The 20,783-nt window shown below is 44.2% G+C and overlaps 8 protein-coding genes across 8 annotated transcripts; 1 reads left to right on the top strand and 7 right to left on the bottom strand.

Annotated features, from left to right (window-relative positions):
• Positions 1-94: 94 nt before the first annotated feature.
• TOT_010000226 (uncharacterized protein) lies at positions 95-4,707 on the bottom strand (the record flags this gene model as incomplete). The annotated part of the gene is made up of 4 exons (XM_009690765.1): positions 95-549; positions 726-1,704; positions 1,735-4,311; positions 4,351-4,707. The coding sequence occupies 4 exons, from the start codon at positions 4,705-4,707 to the stop codon at positions 95-97; spliced, it is 4,368 nt and encodes a 1,455-aa protein (XP_009689060.1).
• Positions 4,708-4,935: 228 nt separating this feature from the next.
• TOT_010000225 (uncharacterized protein) lies at positions 4,936-8,058 on the bottom strand (the record flags this gene model as incomplete). The annotated part of the gene is made up of 9 exons (XM_009690764.1): positions 4,936-5,193; positions 5,225-5,301; positions 5,332-5,974; positions 6,111-6,218; positions 6,250-6,351; positions 6,381-6,509; positions 6,542-6,906; positions 6,936-7,043; positions 7,074-8,058. The coding sequence occupies 9 exons, from the start codon at positions 8,056-8,058 to the stop codon at positions 4,936-4,938; spliced, it is 2,775 nt and encodes a 924-aa protein (XP_009689059.1).
• A 798-nt stretch (positions 8,059-8,856) lies between these two features.
• TOT_010000224 (T-complex protein 1 delta subunit) lies at positions 8,857-11,014 on the top strand (the record flags this gene model as incomplete). The annotated part of the gene is made up of 8 exons (XM_009690763.1): positions 8,857-8,956; positions 8,993-9,135; positions 9,166-9,324; positions 9,355-9,447; positions 9,477-9,893; positions 10,048-10,200; positions 10,388-10,614; positions 10,711-11,014. The coding sequence occupies 8 exons, from the start codon at positions 8,857-8,859 to the stop codon at positions 11,012-11,014; spliced, it is 1,596 nt and encodes a 531-aa protein (XP_009689058.1).
• Positions 11,015-11,478: 464 nt separating this feature from the next.
• Positions 11,479-13,139, bottom strand: TOT_010000223 (uncharacterized protein; the record flags this gene model as incomplete). The annotated part of the gene is made up of 5 exons (XM_009690762.1): positions 11,479-11,818; positions 12,074-12,794; positions 12,826-12,890; positions 12,932-13,028; positions 13,070-13,139. 5 exons carry the CDS (start codon positions 13,137-13,139, stop codon positions 11,479-11,481), a joined length of 1,293 nt encoding a protein of 430 aa, XP_009689057.1.
• A 205-nt stretch (positions 13,140-13,344) lies between these two features.
• On the bottom strand, positions 13,345-15,129 carry TOT_010000222 (conserved hypothetical protein; the record flags this gene model as incomplete). The annotated part of the gene is made up of 1 exon (XM_009690761.1): positions 13,345-15,129. The coding sequence occupies one exon, from the start codon at positions 15,127-15,129 to the stop codon at positions 13,345-13,347; it is 1,785 nt and encodes a 594-aa protein (XP_009689056.1).
• A 590-nt stretch (positions 15,130-15,719) lies between these two features.
• TOT_010000221 (RNA-binding motif protein, X-linked 2) lies at positions 15,720-16,765 on the bottom strand (the record flags this gene model as incomplete). Its single annotated transcript, XM_009690760.1, has 4 exons — positions 15,720-16,214; positions 16,311-16,462; positions 16,497-16,595; positions 16,636-16,765. The coding sequence occupies 4 exons, from the start codon at positions 16,763-16,765 to the stop codon at positions 15,720-15,722; spliced, it is 876 nt and encodes a 291-aa protein (XP_009689055.1).
• Positions 16,766-16,950: 185 nt separating this feature from the next.
• Positions 16,951-18,312, bottom strand: TOT_010000220 (pre-rRNA processing protein; the record flags this gene model as incomplete). Its single annotated transcript, XM_009690759.1, has 6 exons — positions 16,951-17,056; positions 17,100-17,303; positions 17,347-17,495; positions 17,595-17,724; positions 17,755-18,059; positions 18,091-18,312. The coding sequence occupies 6 exons, from the start codon at positions 18,310-18,312 to the stop codon at positions 16,951-16,953; spliced, it is 1,116 nt and encodes a 371-aa protein (XP_009689054.1).
• Positions 18,313-18,526: 214 nt separating this feature from the next.
• Positions 18,527-20,518, bottom strand: TOT_010001225 (uncharacterized protein; the record flags this gene model as incomplete). Its single annotated transcript, XM_009690758.1, has 1 exon — positions 18,527-20,518. The coding sequence occupies one exon, from the start codon at positions 20,516-20,518 to the stop codon at positions 18,527-18,529; it is 1,992 nt and encodes a 663-aa protein (XP_009689053.1).
• Between the last annotated feature and the right edge of the window lie 265 nt (positions 20,519-20,783).

Here is a 20,783-nt window from a genome sequence, read left to right as displayed (position 1 = left end):
AGCTAATTTGCGATGATTTTGACGATGCGTCAAGCGTCGATTGAAGCTTCAACCGGTATGGCCGATGCCACAGGTGTGGCCCACACAGTTGCCACTACATCAGCCTGCTGTTGGTTACGTTCTCGACTGTTGCGACGAGCTGGTCGAGCGTGCTGCAGTCCAGGTCCAGCTCCTGCGCGTTCTTTCTGAAGGACTCAAACACGCGGAGCTTCGCGGCCTGCGGGAGCCTGAGAAAGCGCTCGACGAGGTCGCCGTCGACGAACCCGCGGGGCGGAACCGTCGTGTGCAGGTTCTCGAAGTTGCGGTAGTTCTTGTTGAGGTTCACGCCCGTGTGGCTGTGGAACAGCTGCAGCGTCTGCTCGAGCAGCGAGAGCCTGAGGAACAGCTTGACGTCGCTGAAGACACACAGCTGCAGGAAGCTCCCGGAGCTCGTGCAGCACGTGAACGTTGCGTCGAAGAGGCTGGAGCGCTCCCTCATCTTAAAGCGCTCATGGCCTGCGGGAGCGCCCTGACAACAAAACAGCCTTTCGCAGGCGTGTCGTTTTTGACCTAAGGTAGGGATTAGTATTAATTATTTAGGCTTGAATCAGTGAGTGGTTGGTACTAACTAGAATAATTGAGCGGGTAACTCGTTATGGTAACTGGCAATAATTAAGAGGTTAAGCGATTAAATAGGGTGCTTGGAAAGCACAGAGGCACTATCTACATATAACGCCATCACTAACCTAGTTTACTTGCGATTTTAAGGTGCCTTCCGGCGTCAACAACAGCCCTTCGTCGCTTTACTATTCTGTTCACCGTCTCCCCGTGGTGAAAGAGCCCAAGCGTGTCAAACTTTATTGCCTTGTGGTCGTTGACCGGCGTCTTCGACTTGGCGAACACGCTGAAGTTCCCCGAGTCGTCGGCGACCAGGCACGTCGAGGCGTCGACTGCCGCCAGCGACGACGTCCAGAGCGTGTTGAAGTCCCTGCAGGACTCGTAGAGGCACTTGTCCTTGAACTTGAGCAGCTTCACCGAGGTCATCAGGTCCCCCAGGAAGACGCTGTCCTCGCAGACGTCCACCGCCACGATGTACGTGTTCGACTCGTAGCTCGTTATGAGCTCCAGGTACCTCGTGCACTCCTCTGCGCAGCCCTGCACGTACTCGAGCTTGTAATTTTTCTTTTCCGCCTTGCCGCCTCTTGAGCCTGCCGCGCCTCCTCCCTGATCCCCGACCCTGCCTGACTTAGGTCTATTTTTGTCCTTCAGCGGCGTGGTCACTGAGTGCTCCCCGCCGAGCTTCACGATCATCAGCGTCGCATTCACTGCCAGGACCAGCATCTCGTCCATGACTGCGATGTCCACTACTCCTCCTTCGAAGGGCTCCGAGGTCCTCTGCACCTTGAACGCCAGAGAGCCCCTGCTTCTGTCGATTTCCACCAGGTACAGGTGCCCCTCTGCAGGCAGGTCGCTCTGCTCCGATACCAGCGAGCTTCCCACGGCCACGTACTCCACGTGCTCGTGGATGTACGTGCGGAGACTTGAGACTACGTGTCCCTCGGGGACTTCCAGCTTGTGGACGATTTTGCTACTTTCGACGTCTACGAATAGCAGGCAGCTCGGTATGAAGGCGTCATTCGTGCTTTCCAGGAGCTCGTTTGCTTCCGTGCATACCATTATATTCTGATATTGCTCCGGTTCCTCGTGGATTGTCCTCTTTGTCCCCTCCATAACAGTAGCTTCCACGCCCTTGACGCCACGCCTTGCCTCTTCAGGTTCCCTCTTTAAATCCACCTTATCAACTTGTAATTCGTCAGCTCCTCTAACATTATTTCTGTTTTCATTTTCTTCAACATTACTCAGTTCATTCGGGTTAACTACGTATTGTGGTATCGTCGACACTACTGCCAGTTTTGACCCGGAGTGGTAAGCTATCTTATTCATGTTAGCCCCCGTTACTATTCTTTTAACGTTCAAGTTCTTCACAAAGTCTAACGTGCCCACCACTATGCTTTTGTTCGTGTAATAGACCACCAGAGTCTCCTCGTCTGAGTTTGACAAAAATGTTCCGCTTGAGTACTGGTTGGCGCTACCGCTCCGGTTCGTTTTACCAGTACTGGCACTACTGTGTTTCATTTTATCACTGGTGCCACCGTTACTGTTGTTGCTGTACCACTTGTTTGACAATGTTGCCAACGCCCATAAATTGCTCACATTCACCTTCGTGTACTCTATCTTATTGTTGCTTGCGTGGATGATGCTGCACTTGCTTCCCGTCGTTATTAGCTTTCTTGTTCTGAGGTCGCAGGTTTCATCGTCTCTGCCCAGCTGCACGTCCAATAACTTAAATGATCCGTCGCTCAACTCAACTATGTTGTCAGGCTCAATTTTAACCTTCGGGCCCTCGTCGCCACTTTCGGCGGTCTCCTTAAACTTATACGTGTACAGCTTACCGTCCGAAACGCTCGCCAGCAGGTACACCTCGGGACCCACCATGCCGAACTTCAGGGACTTAACAAAGGTCCCGAAGCCAATGCTGCATCTGTACTTGTAAACGACTTCCAAGCTCAACAGGGGCATTATCATGATTTCGCTGTCCCATCCGGTAGCAGCCAGTATTCCCTCGCACTCAGCCTGCTTAAACACTGACGAGGCTCTAAAACTCGATCTCGTCAGGTCTCCTTTCGATATGTATGATATTGAGGACACGCTCGTGCCCATCTTTTTTCTGTTCACCACTTTCAACTCGTGGTCCAGCAACAGCACGGTGTTACTCGCCAGCAGCAGCAGTATGTGCCTTCCGCAGACTAATGCGCTTACTGTGAAGTCCGGGCCTTCTCCGACCCTCGCCAACTCCGAGACTGAGACTCTCGTCACCTTTTTAAAGCCCTGCGCCGCCACCAACACGTTGAGTGGTGTCACCTGCAGAACGCAATCCTCATTAAATCTCGAGAACAAAAGCGTCGTTTCATCAGTTATTAGCTCCTCCCTCTCCAGCTTTACTATTTCACTCAGTTTGGTTTCCAGCAGCTCCAAGGAGTTACTTTTTCCTCCCTTATCTCTGGCCTCTCCTTCCGCCTGACTCACCAGGTAGAACCTCGTGAAGCGGTAGAATGAGATGCACATTACCAGATGTCCTTCACTCTCCTCTCTTCCCTGCAGGTGCAGCCCGAACAGGTTATGAACTCCTCGCAACTCCTTCGAGTACAGAACCTCCGACCCTATCCCAAAATAAATCTTGCAGAACGAGCCTGAGGTCCCCGAGCCGCAACAAGCCAGTATCGATCCGTCCGACTCCTCCTCCTGCAGGTACGTGAAGTCTGTGACTGGGCCCACGTTCGCCTGCGCCCATACTCTGCCGCTCTGAATCCTACTCCTTTTATCGCCCGCGCCCTTTATCCTCATTGTGGCACTGTTTCCGTGCCTGCTCGTGCAGAATATTCTCTCTTCGTCCAACTTAACTATCGACGATGGGATTGCGCAGCTTCCCACTCTTTCGACTTTCACGTCTCGCACCACCAACTCGCCCTCGCGCTTCGTGGCCTGAACGCTTTTAGCCCCAACGCTCGGTCCCACTCTTCTCTTCAGCCCCGTTCCCTCGTTCCTTGTCGACAGCAGCAGATCCATAATGTACACGTTCCCGTTGTCGTCCGCGAACAGATACTTATTTGTGCTGTGACGCGCGTAGCAGGAGACTTCCGTCATTGAGACGTCGAGCTTGAAGCTCCTCACTTCCTTCGGCGCTTTAAAGCTCGTGTACGCCACCGAGCCTGATCCCAGCATCAAGGTGCTGTCGTTCCTGCTAGTGCTGTTAAGGCTCAGTGGGACGAACTTGCTGAATGGGCTGCTCAGCTTCACTGGGTCTCCGAACAGCGGGACGTTGCTGTACGAGTTAAACCTCTTGTGGCCGTTCAGAAGCTCAATTTCAAAGGACAGGTGCATTCCGTACAGCCATCTTGCTGGTTCAGACTTACTGTCACTGTCGTCTTGTCCGAGTACCAGCAGTTTACACTCCAACTGGTGAATGGAGCTGTTTCTGTTAGGCGACTTGAACTGCAACTCCTGGCTCAGCGAGTTCGAGTAACTTCTCGACTCGCCCTCAATATTTACCTTCATAGAGTCCTCGCTTTTATATTCAACTGACATGAACTCGAAATCCAAAAAGAACGAGTCGTTCGTCCTCATCGTTATGATGTCCGAGAAGTTAAAATAGTCACTTTTGTTCAGCACTATACATTTGATTATTCGAGTATGACCGCAAAACACTATCAGGTTATAAGCCGCGTCAATCTTTAGGATAACGTTCCCGCATCTCACTCCCGAAAAGGGCTCCTACAGCATTGTAAAGTTTTTATGTGTGTGTAAACTTACTTGCAGACAGGCCACGTTCTTCGAGACAAATTTACAGTTTTCTGAGTCAAATTTCAGCAGAATTAGTGTATAATTTTGTGTTAAAACCAACAAATATGATTGATTATGGTTAGGAGGTCTATATTCGATACAAGTAAGAAAGGTAAAGTATGAGTGAAGAGAGGTTATTAAACAGGGGTTAGGTCCACTATCGAATGGCGAGTTTGATTCTTCTGAATCTTCAGGCAGGGTATAAACTTCTATTGAGTTCGACTTCAGGCAAACCAGGTATTCTGCTGTGGAATCTTTTATAAGTCTACATTTGATTGATTTAATGATAGAGCAGCTAGTGGCTGCTGTAACAAAATAAGTATACATTAAACGATACGATAAACGTGTGTAAAATTTATGTTTGATTTACCAAAGCCGTATGTTACAACCACAACGGAATCCAAAAACATAACACATAAAAACCAGCATTTACTCAATACAAACTATTAATTATTATTATACAATAGAAAACAACTTTAAATACATATTTTATGTTGTGAAACTATAATACACATGATACAGACAACAAAAGATTGATTTCAACCACACACTGCGTCAGTCCGTTTGCAAGTGTGTTAACAGCTTGATATAACAGGATATCCTATCGAAGCTGCTCTGTAAAGTGGTATAGTCGCCCTTAAGATGCGATATCAGGCACCTGATTTTCTCCTTCGTTTTAACGTTCTGAATCTTTGAAATCCTTTCGGCGTGGAATCTCAAGAACACGTGCAAAAACACTTGCAAGGCATCCGCGTCCGTCTTCCTTTCAACGTGATACAGGAAGAATCCGATGAGTTTGTCCAAATTCTCGTCCTAAAAACACATTGGTAGTCGAATTTCTTACCATTTTTGTCTCCGAAAGTAGCGACAGGGATAAGTGGACTCCAGATGCCGATTGTTTTAACAAGTAGCTCAGCATTTCTACAAAGGATTAGTAAAAAAAACTCGTACCCTTATACTTATCGGATTCATCAGAGTCTGAGTTCATTATGTCTTCAAATGCCGTCGTTACAGAGGATGATTTTAAAATGGACGGTTTGGGGGCCTCGTGCTCAATTTTTTCTGGCTCAGGCTCTACGAACACAAGTTGTCCGTCCTTGTAGGTCGTCGGAATGAAAAACGGCGCCTCGTCCTTCGATTTGACCGGCTCTACTGGCCTGCTTATTCTCTTAATCTCGTCCAAAAATAGAATGTTGTGCAGCTCGTTTGAGCTTAGTCCCGACAGCGTGATCATTCCCTCCTCGATTTGCGTTTTCTGGGACTCGAAGTCGTGCTTAACCACTTCCTGTGTGGCCTCGTGCTCCAAGCTCAACTCCGAGGAGACGTCGATTTGTACCGGCACTGACGGTATGTCTCTGTATAGTATTGTTTTCGGGAAGAGCTCAAAGGAGTGCCTATTCGAGTACTGTACTATCATCCCCGGCGCCCTCTCATTTGAAACCAGCAGAAACGATGACGTGCGGTCCATTTTCAAATCCAGTATGGTACCAGAAAACTTAACGTAGTCGACGTAGCAATCCGACAGTATGTCGTAAACAACCATGGTCGAGTCCCCAAAAGACGCCATAAACCAGTTGTCGTTAATTTGAAAGCTCTAATAACATGTAATGATTTCACATATCTACGTGTTTTATCTGTAAGTATATATCTACATCTGCAAGTGCATTCATACAATCGTATCTATGAGTATGCAATTATACGTGTATTAACGTATCCGAATATGCACTAACCATTGAGGTGACTTCGGCTTGATAACTTAGTTGACGAATTACCATCTTCCCAAAAACGTCCAGTATGTAGATTTGGTTATTCGTGCAGGCCAGGGCTGTCAGAAAGTTCTAAGAGAATAAATTTAGGGGACAAACTAACTCCCGATCCTGCCATGTAGGCCGAGCAACCTTGGGGCAACTCAGGGTCATATTCAAACTCCATTTTCAGCTTCATGACGTCCCAGACGCGAACTGAGCGATCCTAAGGGCTATTTAAGGCTTATGTAATACCTGTTTTGAATCTGAAACGGATAGCAACTTCGAGTTCCCTACGAGCGATATATCAATGACCCTTGACCTGTGGGCCGGCGACGCCTGGCCGTCCACAGTCCTCACGAGCTCACTGTCGTGGTTGCAGTTCTACAGAGTGAAATTTACTGTGTGTTGATTACCTGGAGCGTGAACACGTGAATCTGCCCGTTTGCGTAGCCTACGATTGCGTAGTTGCCGCACCTCGTCATGCATACTGCTGTTGCGGCCGACTTCAGCCCGTCGACGCGCAAAACCTTGTCGATTAAAGCTCCCCGGAACCCGCTCCAGACGCGCACGTCGTGCGCGTTACGGTGACACGTGATGATGTTAGGCCAGTCGTAGTGCCTTTGGTACGAGCACGACAGCCCAGTGATCACTTTCAGGGGAGCCTTGGAGGCCTTCGTTGAAAAGCTCGTAGACTGCTGCTGCTGAATCGTCGATATTTTGCCCAGGTGCCCCTGCTCCTTGAACGAACTTGAAACCAGGACGTCGTGCTGCTCAGTGTCTAATAATTATATTAAGTTTGTGAATTACCGTATGCTCTCATCATGTTGATAGTTCCCACCAGACCAACTCTGCTTTTCAGCAGTCGAAGGAACGACTTCTCCGAGTCCATGTTCCAGACAATCATGCTGTTGTCCCCTACACATCAATAACTAGTCACCGCCGAACCTAGTGAAACCAAGTTGTTATGCGTCTCGATGTACATGATTTCGCTTACAGCGCTCATGTGCGCCGACTCTATGCAGGAGATGATGCTAAAGCTGTTAAGGTCGAACACTATCAGGTCTCCGCTACTCGTGCCAACGACTATCAACTCAGCTACTGCTGACAAATGACTCGATTTCGAGGCCGTGTTAAGCTTGTCGTACACGAAGCGCATTGATGTGGGCTCTCCTTGCTTAGCGCTAAGCTTAAATCCTCCGAGGGGCTGGTCCTTGTTGATGTCAACCACGCCGACGTAGCCGCACCTGTAGCCCACTGCCACCGCTCCTGATGATCCGCTACAGGATTGCGACATTACGCTTATGCCCTCGGCCATCCTTTTGGAGTCGCACTTTGAGTTTTCAACCTCAAACTTAAATGTGTGGACTACTTTAGACGATTTCAGGTTCAGCAGGATCAGTGTTGAATCGGAAAATCCAACCAGAACCTTATTGCCAAATCCTTTCAGAGGCAGAACCGTTTTAATCTCCGAGGGGCCCAGAGGAACTACGTTCTCCTGCTTCCATTTAGAGCTAGAATTCCCATCATTTATTTCCTCCTTGGTATACGTTATTAACTCAGAACTGCTATAGGTGACTAATATATCATCGTGGAAAAAAATTGAAATAATATTCGATTTATGTTCGTGGAATATTTCTCTGTGATCATATTTGTGAAACGAGTGTATGGATTCATCGTTTAATACCAAAAATACGTTTTCGTATCTGGTTGCGATGGATTTTACGTTAGATTTAAGTGGAAGTGATATAAAACAGACTTTTAAGCTTAGTGAATCATACACAATAAATTGATTTAATGTTGAAACTGTGATAAATGATGTTTTTCCCAGGTTATTTAAACAAAAGGCCTTGCCGTCGCAGATTAGTCCAAGTTGTCCACATGGATTAAAAATGGAGGACCTTCTACCAGTTGACTCACTAGCATTTAACATATCAAAGTATATATAAAAAATTCTAGTTAATTATAATATATTTTACAAGAACATAAATAAATTTAATGGCTATGAGTGAGAAAGTGTATGATGCCAGTGCAAGGTTTAAAACTGTACACAATATTAATTAATTATAAGATAAAGTTTCAATTGGACTGGAACTTATAATGTTTGGAAATATTATGTGATTTTCACCTAATATAAAATAATTTACACAAATATAATCTGGCTCAAAAAAAAAATAAGTATAATGTTAAAATACATATAAATATATATATATATAGTATAAAAATGATAGAAAAAACATAATTTAAATGTTTTTGTGTGGAATCTGAGAATTAAATCATGTAAAAGTGTAGATATAACTACACAGAGTGAACAATATTTTAGGTCAATGTGTTTAATAATAACCTTTTAATAAACTATAATAAGTTAGTCATTTTTAAAAAATAATTAAAATAATGTATTTTTACCAAATTTATACTATTCTATTTAATGCCTAATGTACTTAAGTGTCTTTGTACTGTGGTGCTGGATAGTTCGCTAAAAACAACCAAAGCTTCCCCAATTTAAATTTCTTTTGTTAATTTTTACATCCAATAACTTAATTATTGAGGAAAGTACTTCTGTTTTCATAAATATTCTAAATATTTGTTTTAAAATTTTAGAAGGATACAATAATAACCTAGAAATAACTTAATTAAATTTCTGTTTAAATTAATCACTATAGTTGTTTTAAAATCAATTTTGTAAAATATTTGTAATAAACCTTTAGTTAAGTAAGTAAGTGTAAAAGTAATGGCATCGAAAGTCTCTGCACCTCCCTCTAACAGTTCTGTTTGGAACAGGAATGAAAAAACGGCGGATGTTAGAAATAAAAACATACTAGCTGCAAAAGGTATGAACATGTAATAGTAAAAATGACATTTTATAGCGGTGGCGGATTTGGTTAGAACCAGCCTGGGTCCTAAAGGAATGGACAAAATGATACAAGACGGCAAAGGAGGAGTAATAATCACGAACGACGGAGCAACAATATTGAAAGAGTTGTCATTGGTGCATCCAACGGCAAAAATGGTTAGTGATAAAGTTGTAAATAGAATGTAGATGGTGGAGCTGAGTAAGTCACAAGACATAGAAGCAGGGGACGGAACGACGTCAGTGGTGGTAGTTTGCAAAGCACTGCTGGAAATGGTGGAAAATCTGCTGAATCAAGGAATACACCCGCAGACTATCGCTGATAGTATGATGCTGGCAGTGAATAAGGTACCGGTATACAAAAAAATTAAGGTGTAGACGGAGGAGATACTGGAGTCAATATCGAAGCCAATATCACTGGAAGACAGAGACCTGCTGATCGACATAGCAGGGATATCACTACAGTCAAAGGTGAGTTGGAAACAAAATATGGATTCCAGGTTGTGTCACAAAACGCGTCACTGCTGGCGCCAATTGCAGTGGATAGCGTGCTGGGAGTAATGGAGTCGCCTGAGTCCAAGAACGTGGACCTGAAGAACATCAGAATAGTCAAGAGCATAGGAGGAACGATCGAGGACACGGAAATGGTGGACGGCCTGGTGTTCAGCGAGCAGAAGGCAGTGAAGACAGCAAGCGGCCCGACGAGAATAGCGGACGCAAAGATAGGACTGATACAGTTCTGCCTATCGACGCCGAAGACGGACATGGACAACACGATTGTAGTGAAGGACTACCAGTCAATAGACAGAATAATGAGAGAAGAAAGGTTAATAACGGCGAAGATGGTAAAGCAGATAGCACAAACAGGGTGCAACGTACTGCTGATACAAAAGTCGATACTGAGAGACGCAGTGACAGTAAGTGGAAAATAATGTACTGATAATAGCACTAGTACTACTAGTGCTACTAGTACTAACAGTGCTACTATTAATATGTAATACCACGGATGATGATAGTATTAATAATAACAGTGATAATTAATAACATCGCAAAAAATAATAATTATAATAGGACCTGTCACTGGACTACCTGGCTAAGGCAAAAATCATGGTGATTAAAGACATAGAGAGAGAAGATATTGAGTTTATAACGAAGACAATAGGATGCGAAGAAGTGGCAAGCATCGACCACTTTACAGCAGATAAACTGGGAACGGCAAAGCTGGTAAGAATGAAATAGAATTAAAATGAAAACTAAAAATAGTTAAGTTATTTCGAAATATAACTAAAATAGTCTATTAAGTTACCAAGCTACTGAGAAAAAATAGTAAAACTATTTATGATAACAAGCTGATATTTAAAATACTAAAATTATATGGGAAATTAATAGCAATGTATGTGATAATTGATAGGTTGAGTCAAAAGTGGAAGGAAGTTCAAGAATAGTGAAGATAACAGGAGTTAACATGAGGAAAACAGCGTCAGTGCTGATAAGAGCATCAAACGCACTGATGTTAGATGAAGCGGAAAGGTCACTGCACGACGCACTGTGCGTGGTGAGGTGTCTGGTGAAGAGACGCTCAATCCTTCCGGGAGGAGGAGCTCCGGAGATGGAAGTGTCGAACAAGCTGTCACAATGGTAAGCAACGTAGCCATGAGAACGAGGGAAAAGTTAGGTAGCTATGAGAACGAGGGAAAAGTGAAAACGCGCAAACGATAATAAATGTTGATACAGGGCAATGACGCTGGAAGGAGTGTCACAAGTGTGCGTGAAGGCGTTCGCAGAGGCACTGGAGATCATACCGTACACACTGGCAGAAAATGCAGGACTCTACCCACTTAGCGTAATCAGTGAGCTGAGAGCAATACACGTGAAGGGAGGAAGCAACTACGGAATCAACATAAAGAAGAACGCAGTGTCGGACATGCTCGAGGACAACATAATACAACCGCTCCTAGTGACACTCTCAGCAATAAAGCTGGCGACTGAGAGCGTGCTGATGATACTGAAGATCGACGACATAGTACTCTGTAGATAAGGGAAGCGTCGATAGCTTAAAGGAGGAGCAACATCAATTGGCAAATAATATAATTAAGTATATTTTGTGTTTATTAGAGAGTGTGTTTGACCTTAATTAGCTGATGCGTTATTTGCACTAGCTTGTGTGTTATGTCAATTAGAAAGTGCGTTTTATGTATATTAACAAGTGGATCTAACAAGGATCTTGTGCAGTTATGGTTACACACGTATGAAAGATAAACATTCAAGGGGTGATTTGTTAATTTTTTACAAAGATTATAAAGTTACTCATGTTAACAGCATTAGGTGTAACTAATAAAGTTCCTGTAACTTCAAGTTCTAAAAACTACCATTAAAAGAAGATCGTTGTCCCTGAACTAAAAGGGGGAGCGACAGTGGGTGAAGTGCCATCAAAGAATAAAGGGCACCCGCAGCGTTCATCAGCTATAGTGCAGTAGAGCGATATTAAATGCGATGAGTCATTCAGACGAGGTTGGTCCACATGAACACTGAGACGTTGCCGTCGTACCCGGTCGTAAGTACGTGTTGAGTGCCAATGGGATGAATTTTGCTTATTCCAGACCTCTTGTAGCCGTCAGGATGGCAAAGAAGCACGTGCTGCAGGCTAAATGAGGGCAGATGGAATACGCACAGGTGCCCCGACCTGCCGCCGACAAGGAGAACGTCGCCTTCGGAGGTCTGCATCCCGTCCATGGAGGTTATGTAGTCAACCTCAGAGTCCGTAATGAAAACCTCTTCTCCCACCACTGTGAAAACCTTTATGTACCCGTTGGTGAATCCAACGATAACATGTGCTCCGTACCTGTGAAATCATAAGTTAACTCAAGAATATTCACAGTTAAAAATGTGAATATATACATAGTAAGTCAATGTGTAAGAATGTATAAGTCAATGTGTAAACAGTATATAACTTCTAACGTGTAATAAATATATAAGTCAATGTGTAAGAATGTATAAGTCAATGTGTAAACAGTATATAACTTCTAACGTGTAATAAATATATAAGTCAATGTGTAAACAGTATATAACTTCTAACGTGTAATAAATATAAATTTACCTCATGAAACACTTAACCGATATGTTTTTGGGAAGCTGAATCGTCTTTATGATCGATAAAGATGACAGATCTATGACGTTTATGACTGCTCCCCCGCTCCAGAGTAACCTGGCGGGCTGGTTGGCAGCCGCGGGATTAGTCGCGTCGCAAGTCACCTCCAAGAGACAGGTGACTCGCGAATTGAGAATGAGGCTGTTTACGCAGGTAAAGGCGCCTGAGCCTGGGTCGAACTTCCATAAATTCACCTTCCCGGACTCACAAACTGATAAAACGATCGACTCAATAACTGTTATACAATTTACGGGGCTGTCGTGGCCCTCTAACATGGTGGAAGTGCTACTGGGTAAGTGGTGAACGCAAATGTGGCCAGTCTTAAGGCCAACGAAGAGGCAGTCGTCCATGAAAAATAGACTGTAGATACTCTGGTCAGAGCCGTAACCCTTAGACCTAGACCGCGAGCCCTGATTTAACTGTGAGTGGCCAGAGGGCATCTGAATGTTGATGCTCGCCAGAGTGGTGGTTTGAATCTCGTTGGAGCTGTTGCTGAACAGCTTGAAGCGCTTTACGTTGCTCCCGTTGCCGCAGACGAAAAGCTCCAGGGAGTTATCGTTAGTGATGCTGGCAGTGGAACAGTACACGCCGCCCCTGAAGACGTCGTTCATGTTGATCACCCTCTTCAGGGAGTGGAGGTACGAGCACTTGGCTCCAAATCTACACTGATCTAAAAAATAAAGTTAGCTGCGGGCACCTACTGAACAAAGCGTAGTGTTTGCAAACTATATTGTTTGTTTCCTTGTTGTGTTCGCCGAAACGGGACCTAAATGGAGAATAAAGGGATTAGTCCACAAAAGTTCCTACCTGTTGGAAGAACCAGCGGCGTTTCGCCCATGTGTCTGGTTTTTATAGCCGTATCCGCCATTTCTGTTCCCAGAATCGTTAGGTACGTACCAGTAGTCTAAAAAATTATTGTTACGTAAACAAATTTTAAAAATATACCATTATTCCTCCTGGAGTTTGAACCAAAAGAATCGTCGCCAGGATCGTAGTAACCCCGGCCTCTAGTCATTTTATTTAAACATAATTGGGAAAATATAAAGGTAAACTAATCAAAATATTAAATAAACAGTCTAACCGTATTGTATTTTAGAGTTTGCCACCCTACAATACAATAAATCAGCCAATCACTCTAAATTTACTAATTTCGTTTAAACAAACTTTCGTTTTACGTTTAATATGTAATAGTGTAAATAAAATCTATGTTACATTAGGGTTTATGGGAGATCCTGGTCCGTAATGTCGCAACACCAGCTCACCAGATACTTGAGGGGTGGCATCAGATCGTTCTGAATATATTTGAATCGCTGGTGTAAACTTACGTTATGCTTGCTGAGTCTCTGTGATTTGTTCGCCAACCTGGTCCTGGGCCAGCCGTACCGGCCGGATTCCAGCTGGTTCTTCTGCTCCAACATTGCCTCGTACCCCGGCATCGTGTTATTTTTAGAGTTTTCCTCGTTGTTCGCCCTGTAGCTTGCGTTCATGAACTTTCTCGCGTTCATTTGGTTAAATTCCTCCATGCTAACGGCTCCCACCGCGAACTCGAGTATTGCGTTCCCCTTCTGCTGTCCGTCGTCTCCTATCACAGTCACCTTCAGTGGGTGGCCAGTTACCAGTGTGTCGAGCTTCAGCTGCAGTCGGCCCAAGACGAACCTGTTTGGTCCCACGTTTTCCAGTATTTTCAAAAAGATGAACTCTTCGCCCCTCCACGGCACCTTCAGGGTCTCCCCCTTGAGGTCGCAGTCGACCAGTCCGAGTTTTTCCGTGGGCAGGGCCCACTGCTTCTCGGATTTGTGCGCATCGTAGTTCTCAGTTTTCGGGTCGAAATAGGCAACGACGTTGAAACTCAATTTGGAAACTGAGTTGGGGTTAACTGGCACGTTTTCGAGTCTCTGGAGCTTGAAAACGGCCGCCTTCAGGTAATCTGAGGAGTTCGGGTTTAAAATTTTAAAGGCTGCGTCCTTGAAATCTGAAACGAAAGCATCGGTGCCTGAAAAAAACTTGGACGCCACGTTCTCAAATGCCGAAAACGCCTGTGCCAGGCCGTTGGGGCTCTCTGGAACATTATAGTTCTGAAAGTTCCCGTTCATCCTGTCGTAGTAGTCCTTAACTGCCGCCTCGTACCTTGCCCTGGGCGTATCCATATACATATTTTCGTTGTATTTGTTACAGTTCCCTCCCCTCTGAGCACCTTCATACGCCATTTGGTTTCCAAAAGTCGGAAGAGTGCCGAAAGATTGGGGAGGAAAGGGGCCCGGGCCTGCCGCCGGTGCCTGCTGCTGAAATCTCTGATTAGAAAACCCCGGAGCTGGCCCTTTGAACTGCTGATTTGAAAACGCCTGAGGCCCCTGGCTCTGTCCAAATGGATTCTGAAACCCAGGGTAGTTTGTGAAATTGTTATTTTCAAACTGGGGGTTCACAAACGGCTGGGTCTGCGGCCCCGGCTGCACGAACGTTTGAGGCTGAGGCTGCGGGTACGCCTGAGTGTTGAAGTTAGGCATTCTATACCCGTAGTTCACCGTCGCCTGTGGGCTTCCGAAAACGTTAGAGTTCTGGTTGAAGAGATGTTGATTTTGCGATAGAGGATTTTCCTGCCCCGTGCTGGTGTAGGAGACGACAGGCAGATTAAACTGCGTGAAACCTGGAGGCGCGCTAGACTCAGGCGACTTAACCTGAGGGCTGGTGGAAGAAGGCCCGCTAACCTGGACCAGCGTGCCCGTGGCGCTGTCGTACCTGTACCTTATGGGAGGAAGGTAAACAGTGGAAATTTCCCTAGTCTGAGAGCCATTATGCCCAGCGTTTGAAGACTGGGAAAAGTCGAACCCGCCTGAATGTGATAAATTCGGGCTCGTGACGATCTTCAGAGGCTCCGCACTGCCGGGAACGACGAACGATGTCACCGGCGAGTGCTGTACGGAAGCAACGTTCGAATTGTAAGAAAAACTAGAAAACGGCGAGCCAACAGGTTGTATATTGGGAGGACTATTAGTATAAGATCCCATTCTTGCATAAAAACGGCAAAATTAATAATTGTCTAATGTTTACTAGGAGCTCAAAGGAACAAATAAAAAATTAGGACAATTACATCATATTTTTTAAATGTTGCAAAATAAAAACCTTTATCGTAGTTTAATATATAAAATTATTCAAAAAAAATTGTAATGTGTAATTATTACAATAAAGTATACAACATAAACTCATTCCAGTAAAGTGGCTAGCCCTTCCAAAAAACGCTGTCCAATTTAATTTAATTTATGGTTAAAATAATTGGAAAATAAATCCTAAAATCAAAATTTTCTAAATACGATGTCAACAAATTATGAATTGTGTGCACCGATCAGCACATGCTACATGCTTAAACTATAACATCAAAATTGTCTAAAACGACTGTAACTGGATGATTAAGGCCCGGGGACCGATTTTATAAAGATGAACGTGTGGTAATTGACTGTATTCTCTTTACGGGGTGGAAAAATGGCCCTCATGTAATGATAACGAGGTCAGGCGAATGTGTAGATGGAATAGGTAAAAGGAGTGGATTCTTAGGCCAAATTAGGTCGATTTGGGGTAAAAACAGTTTATGCGATATTTTTCATGGAGATTCACGTCTGTGTCGACTCGACTTTCGGTGTCTGTGGTATCTTTCTTCCGAGCTGCTGCGACTTCTGCGACGTTCTCGCCTGCGCCGATCTCGGTCCCGGCTTTCGCTACGACTCCTACTTTTTGAGCTGAGCCTATGCCTCCGGTGGAGTTTCCTGTCGTCAAGTTTGTCCCTTCTGGAGTCTCTGTCCTGGTGCCTCGTCCGTTCATGGGACACACCGGCACGCGAGTGCTTATGTTTGTGTTTATGGTCGCGGCCCCTATGAGAATCGTCCTCAGATTCCTTGTTTTTCTTCAGCGTCTCTTCAAATTCGAGGGCCCATCGCTCATCTTCGTCCATTTCAACCGAGGCTTGGGGACTCCTTTTGGTCCTCGAGGTCTCCCTTAGCATCATTTCACTCTTTGTGACATAGTACTTATCTAGGCCTGCGCCCTCAGCTCCAGTGGGCTTGTACTCCTTGGGAATCTTATTTCCCTCCTCATCGAGCTAAAAAGAATATTAAAGTAAGCGATACGAAGGGGAGCTAGGCAAAAGAACGTATGACAAAGTGGAAGTTAAAACAAGAGTGTGAACATAAAATACCTCATCTTCGTATTCAACGGGCGCCTTATAGTCCATCACATGGTCCACACGAATCCTCCGTCCAAGCAAAGTGGAACCGTTGAAGTTATCGACTGCCAGAATGGTGCTCCGCTGATCCCTGTAGCCCAAAAAGCAGTATCCAAGCGATTTTCCTAGCAGTAATCTTGATTTACAGTTGAGACAAACCTGTAATTTTGTCCCTTTTCAAATTTATGTCAATTGGATCGCCAAACTGCGAAAAAACAATAATAATGTCCCCCTCGGTCATCCTGGTATCTAAGCCTCCTAAGTGGGTGATAATTTCGGCAATCTGGGCTGGAAGTACCTATGAAAATGTAACACGAATCCTTGTACTGGTGATGCCATGATCCCTCCCCTAAAGTTCCCCGTTTTAGCTCCAACTCAGACAAACGCGAAATTGCGTTTGTATTGGCTGCGGGACCGGTAACTGACATGAATTTGCAAAATATCTGATTTAAAATGGAGAATACTGATACATTTTAGTGGAAGGTGAAAAATTCTTAAATAAAAATACAACTGTGTATGTGCAATCTGCCAGACGTTGTTATAGGGACATAAACACAAACACAGGCCAATTTCACTGAACACATAGTCTGGTAAGAAATTGAGACCTACAAAGTCAACTTGGAAGCTTCTTTTCCATGTATTCCACGTACTTGAGCGCCTTGTTCTGGACCATCTGCTTCGACTTCTCGTTCCCGTGAGTACACTCAAACTCCAACCACCTAAATCGCAGCGAAATTAGTGCTAAGAATGAAGTTAACCTACTTCGCAAAGATTATTTTCATCTTCTTCGGCTTCAAGTCCAGACTGATGGCCCTCTCAAACAGGTTCCTCACGTTCTTCAGCCTCTCAGACTTCGGCGTCACCGTGTCGCTGATCTGTAACTTGATGTGTGCCGTCAGATACTGGTTCCAGATGTCCATTCTCTTGGGGTTGTCCAGCAGAATGTTTTCGAAGTACATTTTTCCCCTAAACATTTGTATTCAGAGACCGTGCTTACATTTCAGGGGACCCGTGTTTGTACTCCAGCAGCGCCGTCGAGGACGTTATGAAGAGCCTCTTGTGCTTCGGAATCCTTGATATGCACGTCTTGTGCAACTGCCTTCCTGCTTCGAAGTCCTTCATATGCTCGTAAAACAGCTTCAGGTACGCGAGCCAAATCTTAAAACGGTTATTAAAGTTAGCGTAATAAGGTAATAATGGTGACTGGCATCAGCATTAAATCTCCTTAATTTATCTACCATAATATTGTTAGGTTACCTTTTTTGAGGTGTAAAACTTCTTTATTCCCTTTTCACATATTTCCCTGGCCTTGTCAAACTGGTTGTTTGACACCAGTATTCCTATCATCTTCAGGTAAATGGTTTTACTGTCGTTGTACTGCACAGCTCTGGAGAATCATTATATTCGCTACACCTACTTATTAAACACTTCCATCACTTTGTCTCCGTATATGCACTCCATGTTTAAATATGCTACCCATAGATTTAACTTTTCGCCCATTTCTCGAAAGTCGATCGCCTTTAGGCCACGATTCACTGTCTTCCTGGCCATTTCCAGGTCTCCCGAGTTCAGGTAGAACGACATATATGCGATCCAGACCACTGAGGAGCTAGAGTTGGTGACGACCAGTCTTTCATAATCCAGGACTGAACTGGGATTATTCATCCATTCGTTATCGGCTATTCTGTCCTCCTGTTCCCGTATTTTCGACTCATTTTCAAACTAAAAAAGTGAATATGAGTTTTAATCTTACCTCCAGTGTTGAGTCTATGTTTAGGTCAAGTTTCTGTTTATTTTTCCTTTTATGTCGTTTTTTACGCTCTACTCCAGATTCTTCGTCTTTAGAGGCTTTATTATCATTGTTTTGCGATTTATTTTCGTTTTTTCTTGTGTTTTTACCTTTAAACTTGTATTTTTTCGATTTTTTCAGGTCAGATTTCCCTGAAGCTTCACCTTCCCTGGAAACTGACTTCATTTTCAATAACTAGTATTCTTCGAGGCTAAATACTATTTGTGTGTTTTAAAAAATATATAATATTAGCATATAAACTACGATTCATTTTAAAAATTATGATACAAAAATTAATAATTCTGTTTTTTCTTTTGTGCTACACAATATGGATTCCACATAACATTGTATATTCGTGTACACAATAATGAAAAGATTTTTTCAAGTTAAGGCTCTCAGGTCATTCTTTCTGGGCGTTATTCTTCTTTTTATGCTTGTGACCCTTAAACGCTTCTTTGCAGGCCATTTTTCTCTTGTTTCTGTTTAACTGTCGCTTCGATTCCAAACTCAGCTCCAACTTTTCTATGTATGACCTGTCCACTGTGACTGAGAACGTGTGTTTTTTGCTATCCATCCTGGTCACTGCACACTTTACTACCGAGTCCGTTTTTAGGTCAACGCCGAGCTCCTCTGCCCTCTCCACTTCGTGCCTGTCCATGTATGTTTGAAGGTCTCCGTAGAACTTAATGACAATCCTCTCATTTTGCTTCTCATCCATGTAGTTTTTTTCCTTCATGTTGATAATGTACCCTGTGAGCTTCTTGCCGACATGGAGATGATCGAACCTTGCCGCTGGGTCCGTGTCATTTACCAGCGATGGCTTTGCCGTCAAGACTAACCTGTTGCGTGCGTGGTCAAATCTGAGTACTCTAAGTCTCATATTCCTTCCCGTTTGAAAGTTTTCGGGCACTTTTGTCGGCGGAACGTCCGTTAGATGCCCGACCGGGACCTTTCCGTAGACGAGGCTCGACAGCTGCACTATGGCTCCGCTGTTGACCAACTTGACGGTCTTCCCCCTTACCAGCTCCGATGCACTAAATTCAAATGCGCTTGCGTACTTTTCCTTGATCACTGACTCCTTAAGCGCCACGTGCGTCAGCCTCGTGAGGTAGTTGAAATCCAATACTCTGCAGTCGTGGACCGTTCCTACCGAGTATGTGCTCGACGTCAATATTGTGGCTGGCTTCAGGCTTTTGTCGTCCACGACGTCCTTGATGCTGCAGAAAAATAAGGTTGACGGTTCCTTCTCCTCTTCGTGCTCCAATACGAGCCCTGAACTGAGGCTCCTAACTACTTTACAGCTCATTACCGTGTGTTTCAAGTTTTTGTGCGCCAGTCCCAGTGGGCCTCTCCACTTAAGCAGCTGCCACTGTAAGGAAACGTAGAGCTTCCTTGCTTCAAAATCTACATATATTAGCCTCGCCTCCGCTCTGTCGTTTACTTCTTTGCAATCGTCGAGATTGCCCAGTGACCCTTCGGCGCTATCGGCAGGTTTATACGACTCAAGCGAGTGCAGAGGACTGACAAAGGCCGTCAATGACCCCAAACACTTCACAGTGTACCCACTCAGGGGTTGTTTATATGAATTTTCGCACTTTAATCTGTGCACTTCCGACACTTCGGCCGTCAACAGCAGACCCGGTTTCAACACGTCAAAAACCGTAGCGGTGTGCAAATCCATCGGCGTTTTATATTCCCATGGCCACACACACTTAACTAGCCCTCTCTCGGGGTTCATCGAATTCACGATCACGTGAGCCGTCGACGATGGTGGGTATCTTTTGATGAATTCGTTTTTCACTCCTTCCCTCGACTTCTCATCGTACATAACAAACCCGCTGATTGCGCTTTTCAGGTTAACGTTGAAGGACAAGGTAAAACCATGGTCCTCTTGCGATAAAACGGTAGCTGGTAAAAGTAACCCTGCAAATAAATTGTTTGGCCTAAGGTTCTTGTTAACCAAGGAGGGTTTTAGGCTCAAAGCAACGCTCGAATGATAAACTTCCAGGACGTAGCAAACGACGTTCGATCCCACACTAAAAGGTGAGGCGAGATTATCTTCCGAGCCGCCGGATTTCGATTCAACCAGGTCGAATAGCTCAGAATACTTTGCAAAGCCCACTATGTTGTTAAAAATGTGAATTCTAAGACCGAAGGGAGTGACCAAAGCAACAGATCCCAAAACTAGGGAACCGGGGTTCAAGGATTCCAAACTAGGAAGTTTGTAATCTTCAGGGTAATTTGAGGGTGTTGTTAATCCATTGATTTCAGGCGATAATGAAGAGTGTGATTTAGGTTTATTCACTTTATTTAAAGATGGCTTCCCCTTACTATCTAGTGTAAGGACTCTACCATTCAAGTTGGAACGAGGAAAATCCTCCTCTTTACTCATTTTATATTCTATAATACATAAATAAATATATATATTTGTAAATGAAATTAAAAAATGAAATCTGGTATGCAAAATTTCATGTAATAAACACCATACACAAATATTTAAAAAATAGGTTTCAGATATTAAAACAACAAGCATAACGTATTAAAATAACTCTAGTTCAGATTTCAAATAAAAAAGTTGAGTATAAATATCAAAAAAGAAAATATAGATATATATATACATTTACAAGTAAGAAGTTTAAAATATAATACTGTGTAAA

Source organism: Theileria orientalis, chromosome 1 (assembly GCF_000740895.1).
Source record: "Theileria orientalis strain Shintoku DNA, chromosome 1, complete genome".
NCBI classification, from domain to species: domain Eukaryota; phylum Apicomplexa; class Aconoidasida; order Piroplasmida; family Theileriidae; genus Theileria; species Theileria orientalis.
This window is presented reverse-complemented; position numbering and strand designations above follow the sequence as displayed.